General features: G+C 54.3%; 1 protein-coding gene across 1 annotated transcript; it reads right to left on the bottom strand.

The window, feature by feature from the left end:
* Positions 1–5,730: 5,730 nt before the first annotated feature.
* Positions 5,731–8,188, bottom strand: LOC136481242 (uncharacterized). Its single transcript, XM_066478598.1, has 4 exons — positions 7,965–8,188; positions 6,380–7,317; positions 5,999–6,093; positions 5,731–5,961 (listed from the first exon to the last, which is right to left on the bottom strand). The coding sequence occupies exons 2-4, from the start codon at positions 7,286–7,288 to the stop codon at positions 5,940–5,942; spliced, it is 1,026 nt and encodes a 341-aa protein (XP_066334695.1). The 5' UTR covers positions 7,289–7,317; positions 7,965–8,188; the 3' UTR covers positions 5,731–5,939.
* Between the last annotated feature and the right edge of the window lie 963 nt (positions 8,189–9,151).

Raw genomic sequence — 9,151 nt, 5'->3', positions numbered from 1 at the left:
GTAGCCCCGCATTCTTCAGGCCGAATGACATTGTGACGTAGTAGAACGACCCAATGGGGTGATGAAAGATGTCGCGAGTTGGTCGGACTCTTTCATCATGATTTTATGGTACCCAGAGTACGCATCAAGGAAGCAAAGGATTTCGCACGTCATAATGTTTTATCACCCCATTCGAGTCGACTACTTGGTCTATGCGTGGCAAAGGAAACGAATCCTTTGGACACGCTTTTATTGAGACATGTGTAGTCAACACACATTCTCCATTTCCCACTTTTTCATACAAGAATGGGATTGGCTAACCACTCAGGGTGGTATACTTCCTTGATGAACCCGGCCACCAAAAGCTTTGCAATCTCCTCGTCGATGGCCCTGCGTTTCTCCTCATCCAAGCGACATAGGCGCTGCTTCACCGGCTTGGAGCCTAGCCTGATCTTCAAGGCATGCTCAGCAACTCCTCTCGGAATGCCTGGCATATCTGAGGGTATCCACGCAAAGATGTCTCTATTGGCACGAAGGAAGTCGGCGAGTACGCTTTCCTATTTGGAGGAAAGTGTGGTGCCGATGTACACCACTTTGCCCTCAGAGCTGCTGGGGTCTATGAGGACCTCCTTGGCACCCTCTACAGGCTCAAAAGACCTGGCCGACCGCTTGGGGTCGGGCGCTTCTTCGACGACCTCCTCCCTGATGGCTGCAAGCTATTTGGAGGCGATAATTGCCGCAGCATGTTCGCAGCACTCAACCTCGCACTCGCAGGCGTGCTGGAAGGAGGTGCCGATGGTGATGACCCCGCATGGACCTGACTTCTTCAACTTTAGATAGGTGTAGTTGGGGACGGACATGAACTTTGCGTAGCATGGACATCCCAGGATAGCGTGTTATGTCCCATGGAACCTGACTACTTCAAAGGTAAGGTCTCCATCCTATAATTGGTCAGATTCCTAAAGGTGACGGGCAGATCGATCTGCCCAAGTGGCATAGCCTGCTTTCCAGGCACGAAGCCGTGGAAAGGTGCCCCGATTGACCGGATGCACGATCGGTCGATGCCCATAGCGTTGAGCATTTCAGCGTACATGATGTTGAGCTCGCTGCCTCCATCCATCAGCACCTTGGTGAGCCGCTTTGTGCTAATGATCGGGTCAACCATGAGCGGGTATCTTCCTGACTATGGGACGTTTTCCGAGTGGTCAGTCTGATCAAAGGTTATGGTGGACTCCGACCATCGAAGGAACAAAGGTGCGGCCGGCTCGACCATATAGACCTCACAGCACGTAAGCTTCTGGCGGCGCTTGGAGTTGTAGGCTACCAACCCTCTAAAGATTATGAGGCAGCCATCCAGCGTCAGAAATCCACTGTCCTTCCCCTCGGCATTGTCTGTGGATGGCTTGGGCTCCTTCCTATGCTCCCCCTTGTTGAACCCTCCGGACAAGAACCGCTTCATAAGGACGTAGTCCTTGTATAGGTGCTTGATGGGGAAAGCATGGTTCGAGCATGGCCCTTCGAGCAGCTTCTCGAAGTGGTCTGGGGTACCCTCGGCGGGCTTCAGAACCCCCTTGTGGTCGGCAGTGGCCATGAGCGAGCTCTCGCGCCGCTACTTGTTCTTCTTCTTGTTGAGGCGGTTGGAGGCGCCTTCGCCGGCGTCCTCATCCCGCTTTGCCTTGCCCTTGGGGCGGTCAAAAATCGCCCCGACCGCCTCCACGCCCGAGGCATGGCTGGTGGCGTTGTCGAGGAGCTCCTTGGTGGTTCGCGGGACCTTATGTCCCAGCTTATGAACCAAGGACTCGCAGATGGTCCTGGACAGGAAAGCTCCTATGACATTGACGTCGGCAACATCGAGCAGCTCATTGCACTGTCGGGAGAAGTGCCGAATGTACCCACAAAGAGTTTCCCTGAACTTTTATCGGTAGTTTTTGAGATCCCATGGCTTCCCAGGACGCGCAAATGTGCCCTGGAAGTTTCCCACGAAGATCTCTTTTAGGTCCGCCCAACTTTGGATTCGGCTGGGCGGAAGGTGTTCCAACCATGTTCGCGCCGAATCGGCCAGGAACAATGGAAGGTTGCGGATAATGAAATTGTCACTATCCGCTCCACCGGCTTGGCAAGCAAGCCGATAATCCTCGAGCCATAGTCCGAGGTTTGTTTCCCCGAAGTATTTCAGGATGTTGGTCGGCGGTCGGTACCGCAGTAGGAAGATGGCATTGAGGATGTGTCGAACAAAGGCCTGAGGTCTCGGCAAGTTAGGGCTCGAGCTTTGGTCCTCGCCGCTGTCATAGCATCCGCCACGATGAGGGTGGTAGCCATGGCTAGCCTTCTCCTCATCGCCGCGAGCACGCCTGCGGGCATCCTGGGTATTGCACGTGTCATGGTGGAGGCCAAGAAGCTCATGCATCGGGGCCTCAACACGCGGTCTACCGCCTCGCTGCGCCTAGTGGACTGACATGTCCCTATCGGGTCATTCTGAGGGCGTGTGCTGGTTGGCGTCGAGCTCGCATCGTCGGGACAGCGAGCTCTTAGCCTGCTGCGCCGTTGCACGCTCGAGTAGTGTGCGAATCTCGCGATGGGCCCGACGATCCTTGGGTGTCACGGGCTCTGGAAGCCCCCGGATCAAGGCCGCCATGACAATGACATTCTGGCTTGCCCGGGTGAAGTGTGGGAGGGCTTCGTCATCCTCAACGATCCTTCGGTTCACATCGCGGGCCACGACGCACGCACGCCCACCGTCTCTGTGGCGCTCGATCTCTCGCTCGAGCTCCGCGTGTTCCTGCTCGAGCTAGAGTCGTGCTTCTTCGAGCTCTTGGAGACGCGCCCTCAGCTGCTCTGCCCGTAGGCGAGGTGGGGCCCCTGCATCTCCCTCGACCTTGTCGTCGAGGTCGTCTATTGGTGTAGCCCCTCCCTCATGGATGCTTTCAATGTATCCCTCGGGGGTTCCTGCCATAAAACATTCTCGCGAGGGGCGATGGCTCCCCTTGCTGGAGTCAGAGTCGGAGGGCGACTCCGATTCTCCCGTGAGAAGGTCGTGGAAAGATTTCGCGACGTATTCGGTCATCCCCACGACCTCGTCATTCGTAGGGGATGGGGGCGTGTGTTGCGCACAAGGTGGCAAATGGTCTCTGCGGTGTTGCGCAGACCAAACGGGAGCACTGGCGGGGCACTCCGGATGACATATTCCAGGGAGAGCGGTTCTCCTCCAGCAAGCTATGTCATGACGTTAGCGAACGAGAAGGTGAGGCGGCGTAGGTCCTCCTGGGACGGTTGGGGTCCTAGGAAGGCGCCGAGCTGGTGCTCTAGCCTCCCTTAATCGAAGCTGAGGAGCTGGTCCTTCCGGGGGCGTGGGCCTCCGGTGCATGCAGCTATAGCTCCTCAAGCGCCTTGGCGATCGCGTTGAGGCTGGCGGAGTGGAGAGCCTGGACGGCGACGGGAACCTGCGCCAACTCTCCCTTCGTCGTAATGATGAAGCCCAGGTTCCCGAAGCGCACGTGCGCATCCGGGACCCAGCTGACGCCGTGACTAGCCATCCGAGGCCTGATGTGGACGTCAAGACGCGCAAAAAGCCCCTACGTGTTTTCGGACCACCGACGAGTAAATTTGTATTTGCGCGTCTGGCTCGGATGGTGTGCTCGGAAGACACGAGGGTTTATACTGGTTCGAGCGAAACGTCCCTACGTCTAGTTCGCTGCTGCTCATGTTACCGGCACTTGGTTTGTAGTAGGGGTTACATACAGGCGAGAGAGGGAGAGGATCTCAAGTCTCTGATGGAAGGAGCGAACGGGTGCTGAGAGCTCGCTTGCCGCTCAGCCGTGTGCTCGTGTCGTGCTCTGGTATTTTTTTCGCCGCCCCCAATGTGGGGCGCCCTGCTTCCCCTTTTATAGGCGAAGGGAAAACACGGGTTACAGAAGACAAAAAGGAGAAGAACGAGAGAGAGAAGAAGGCTTCTAGGGTTGCCGGGTCCTTCTTCTTCATACAGGTCCCGTTGGTCCTGTAGATGTCAATAGGGACGGCTCCATGTCGTGGCCCTGTTCGTCACTGGCACCATGCGCAGGCGTCATCTGCCGGTCATGGCATTCCACTCCATCCCGACAGACGTCGTGGTGAACTGATGCACCTGTCAGCATCCGTACGAGGATTAGAAAGAACAGCACCGGCACGTCCAGCACTGTTCTTGATGTGAATCCCCAGGTATGGCCCGTCATGGCCACGGGTTACATCGAGACGTGCCAGCCTCTTCCCTGGCGTCAGAGTTTTGACCCTGGCCCATACGCTTGGACCTGGAGTGGTTGGTGGCGGTATGGGTCCTCGTCGAATAAGACGAAACCTGCGTCCTCAAGGTCGGGCGAGACGGAGCCCGTGACCTTGGGCGAGACGGAGCCCGCACCCAAGGGGTCGGGAGAGACGGAGCCCGCACCCAAGGGGTCGGGCGAGACGGAGCCCGTGTCCTCGAGGTCGGGCGAGACGGAGCCCGCACCCAAGGGGTTGGGCGAGACGGAGCCCGCGGCCTCGAGGTCGAGCGAGACGGAAACCGCGTCCTTAGGTTCGGGCGAGATAGAGCCCGTATCCAAGAGGTCGGGCGAGATGGAGCCCGCGGCCTTGAGGTCGAGCGATACGGAAACCGCGTCCTCAGGGTCAGGCGAGATGGAGCCCGTACCCAAGGGGTCGGGTGAGACGGAGCCCGCGGCCTTGAAGTCGGGCGAGACGGAGCCCGCGTCCTTATAGTCGGGCGAGACCTTTTAATACGTCTCGAGCCATCCGGGGAAGTCAGCGTGGACGCTAACTTCCTGGCTTTAGGTATCCCTAATATCGATACCAGACAACTACCGATTGCATTTGAGCACAAGCAAGATGTAAGTAGTAACCTGTAAGTAACATCTCTTCATGTCAAAGCAGAGCATGAGCATGGCCAATAGCTTTCTGGGTTGCTCCCTTGATAAATCAACTTCTGAAATTGTCAGAGGTGTGGATTTGCAGAGCCGAAAGATTGAAAAGAATTTATTTACACCATATAGCAGCAAGATCTCCATCCACATCTTTCACCAATCCATATACTTCATCTTGTCTGACAGGCTACTCAAGGACTTCCAAGGGCACTGGACCTGCAATAAGAAATAAAATGGAAGTACTTAAATGTCAAACTATACCCTCATTCAAGTTATTCAAGAAATGCAGCGGTACAAGAGTTTCTATAAGTCTCTCCTTACGTTAAAAAAAATATATAAGTCTCTCCTTCTGCACCAGTAGCAGCAGTGCAGTCACTATAAAGCTAACCAATTTTAACTATTTCTGGTGCTCGCAGATTTGACTTCATAATGTTCTTTTTCTAAACACCCCTCGTTTGAAATTACAGGGCTTATTTTGTTTCCCTAGGACAAGCCTTTGGCAAACAATTACTCTAGTAATACATATTTTTTGTGGCACAAAATTGATGCCATTTGTTTCTGTTAAAAAAAATACTTGCTCAATATTATAATTTTGGACCACATAAAATAAATAGAGTAATTGTTGGTCAAAAGTCTTTCTAACGAAAAGAAATACGCCTTGTAAATAAAAATGGACTGCAGCATTGGGCTCACAGGTAGCGTCAATTTCAAATTTATGTTACCTTTCCTTCTCAACAAAGTGGCAATTTATTTCCTTCAATTTACAACAGTGGTTAGCAGCGCTTGCCACAAGGTTGCGCGCTTCTGCATTCTGATGCTGCTGGGCAGATAAAGCAACTCAATTTACAAGCCAAAACAAGCCTGCCCGAAACATGACCCGATCTTTGATTTATATACCAAAACAAATAATATAATCATACAAAATTGAAGGTACAGAGCAATATATATACTGACAATTGATTTGATTGTGAGGGGGAGAAAGTGAAGCAAAAAATCGCAAAAGGAGATAAGAATAAATCAGAACTTATATTCTTCTCTGTATATATGCTGCACGTAGGACCATCCCTTCAACTAAACAATGTCATTATCCATCCTGTGAAGTTTGTCTGTATAAAAGACCCCTTTAACTCGAGTGTTCACCTTTCATCTTCGCCTCGAGGTCCTTCACAACATTAGTAAGAGGTCTTGCATCCAGAGCCTTAGCCAGTTTACCATCTCCATCATACTGCACAAAGTCGAATGCACAGTCAGGGGATAGGAGATCAACCTGTGCGTTTAATTGCAGTAAACATATTTTGTCACCAAATAAATTTTTGACAAAAGAAACAGGTTTGTTTCATAATCAGTTGAAAACACTGGCAAAGTTACCAGACCAGATTGGCCTCCTGTTGACTCAATTTCATCACAAATGCTGTATTTCGGAAGCAAATAGGAGGGCACTGAATCCAATTCAAAAGCATACTGTATATATATTGAATTCACAAAGGTCAGTCAGTGGTGAAAAGGCAAACCTTTTCCAGCTTCAGAGCAAGCTCCTTGAGCTCTTCTTCCGAACGCCATTTCTTATGAATCGCCTTAAGGACCTTGACCAAATGCGCCTGAAGAAACTCCACACAGTGCTTCTCAAGATCACGGTCAGGGAACGAGGAATCACAGCCAAAGGGGCATTTCATGGGCCTCATGGGGCAGACAGTGACACAGTGGCGATCCATATCCCTCCTCAGCAGCCGCTTGTCGCATCCCTGCTCGCACTGCAGCACCTTATAGAAGCACGCGGCGTCATGGTCCTTCATGCACCGAACCGAGACCTTTGCCCGGCACCCGTCGTTGGGGCAAACCACGGGCCTGAAGCTGCACTGCAGCTTGTGCTCCGCCAACCGCTCCTCGTTCTCGTACTTCTCGGGGCAGTGGAACTTGGTCTTGAGGTCGACGTTCTTGAGGAGGACTTCGGCGATGGCCTCCCGGCGCTCCAGCGGCCAGAACCTCGTCATCTCCATCTCCTGCACGAAGTCGTCGATCTTGTCGTCGCGGCTGTCGCTCAGCAGCCACCCGGAGACGTGGCCGATGATGTTGCGCTTGGTGCTGCTGAAGTCGTCCATGAACACGGAGACGATCTCGAACGGGTCGTCGGGCATCTCGGCCTCCGGCCCGTCCTGGTTCGCCTCCGACTCGATCAGCGCGTCCGCGATGAACGTGTCGCTCCGCTGCGTGATGTAGTCCACCATCTCCTTCCGGAGGTCGACGGCCACCACGGACGGGTTGCGGAACAGGTCCCCCGTCGTGCCGTCCACGCAGACGGCGGCGAGACCCGGGAGGAGGATCTGGGCTAGCTTGTGCATCGCCTCTGAGTCGCAGTATGGGCACTGGATCAGCGGGCCTTCGCCTCGCTCCGTTCCGGGGTCCGCCACCGGGAGGTCCATCGCGCCTTGGCCGCCTTGTGGTCAGGAACCTGCATATGGAAGGATTATCGTTCTGAATTTTTCAGATGAACATGTGAGGCTGGGAGGTGAAGAGAATGCAGAGATACACACAGCTGCGGCTCGATCTGTACAATTGATTTTTCAGATGAAGCATTTTTTCGATTCTTGGTGGGGGGATTTGAGGGCTCGCGACAAAGAAATGGACAACATTGTAACAAACTGGCAAGTGGAGTGGATCCTATTCCCATCCCGAAAAAGGAAGCTTTGGTGTTCGGATCGTGTCTGGCTGTGTCCATCCAATCAAGAAAGTCAAAGAGGCCGGCCGGGGGCTAATCCGGAACGAACTGCAGAGCATTCATTCTTGTGGAATGTTAGTTATCCATTATTAACCCTCATTGGCTTGCGCGTTGTTCTACAGAGCATTGCATTGCCTCCCTGGTTGGATCGGAGGCACCGCGCTGACAGAGCACGCCTGGGCCGCGCATGGAGAGAGCCGCGGCGGCCAAGCGGCTAGCCGCGGACGAGGGGGGAAGGAAAGGAACGCGTCTGCTTGTCTGTCTGTCAAGGGGAGGAGTCCGCGGAGGAGAAGTGGAGAACACCAACCAGGCCACCACCGGTGGATCGGAGGTCGGAGCAACGCAGGGCAGGGGAGGGGGTGGGTTCCGCACGCACGTACCTGAGGAAGGAGAGAAGGAATCAACCGCCGGCGGGGCGGGAGGGCGGCGTCCAGGAGCGGAGGGGAGGGGAGACGAGGACACCTTCGGCAGCTCGGATTGGGGCCGGCGTGGATCGGGCGGCGTGTTGTTGGGCGCGGGGAGAGGAGAGGAGAGGAGAGGCAGAGGCAGGCAGGCAGACCTGTCTCTGTCTTGTCTGAATGGATGAGTCGTGGGAAGCAGAACAGAGCACCTCCCTCCCACCCCAAATAGGGACACGGCCGGCGGCGAGCGGTCAACCGAGCATGCAGCTGCCTCTCCGCCTACGTGGACGAGGAGGAAGCGTTGCTCTGTTTTTATTTTATTTTATTTATTTATTTATACATTCAATTGAAAACCTGTGGGCCTCGAAATCTTTCTACACCTAAAAAGAGAGATAGGGTCTCGTGCACATACATACAGGCTTCGTGTGCGCTCCTGCGACCGAAGTCCCCCCGGTCTGACAGATGGACCCATCAAGGCTCAAAACAATGAATATAGAGTTAAATACACCAGAGATCTATTAACTTGTGATAAGGTTTCAGTTAGGTTCATCAACTTTTAAAGTGACTTTTTGGATCCATAGACTTAGTATGGTGTATCACTTAGGTCCATAGCTGTCCACATTGGCTTCTCGTGCTGACGTGGCCTGCTGATTTGTCCTTCTAAAGCAACTATTGACGTTTCATTTCGTCAAACATCCTGTGAGCACGCGAGCAGGTGAGCGAGGGGACGTGAAGAAGACGCTGGACAAAGCCGACGCGTCGGTGGAGGTGGCCTCCGCGTGCGGGCTGCCGGTAGCAGTGGCGGTGGCGGCAGCAGGGCATCGAATCGCTGTCTCCTTCATGTTCCTCAACCTGATGGCGTTCGAGCGGCTGCACGTCGGCGCCGGCAACGACGTGACCGCGTACGTCTTCTTCATGGACAACATCATCGACTCCGCCAAGGACGTGGCGTTGCTCAGCACCGGCGGCATCATCCAGAACGCCATCGGCAGCGACAAGGCGGTGGCGTAGCTGTTCAACAGCATCTCCAAGGACGTCGTGCTCGAGCCGCAGAGCTCGCTGGATGCTGTGCAGCGGGAAGTGAACGCCTACTGCAGGAAGCCGTGGAACTTGTGGCGCGCCAACCTGGTCCACACCTACTTCCGGAGCCCTTAGGCGTTCGTCGG

The sequence above is a fragment of the Miscanthus floridulus genome, chromosome 9, assembly GCF_019320115.1.
Source record: "Miscanthus floridulus cultivar M001 chromosome 9, ASM1932011v1, whole genome shotgun sequence".
In the NCBI taxonomy this organism is placed as follows: domain Eukaryota; kingdom Viridiplantae; phylum Streptophyta; class Magnoliopsida; order Poales; family Poaceae; genus Miscanthus; species Miscanthus floridulus.
This window is presented reverse-complemented; position numbering and strand designations above follow the sequence as displayed.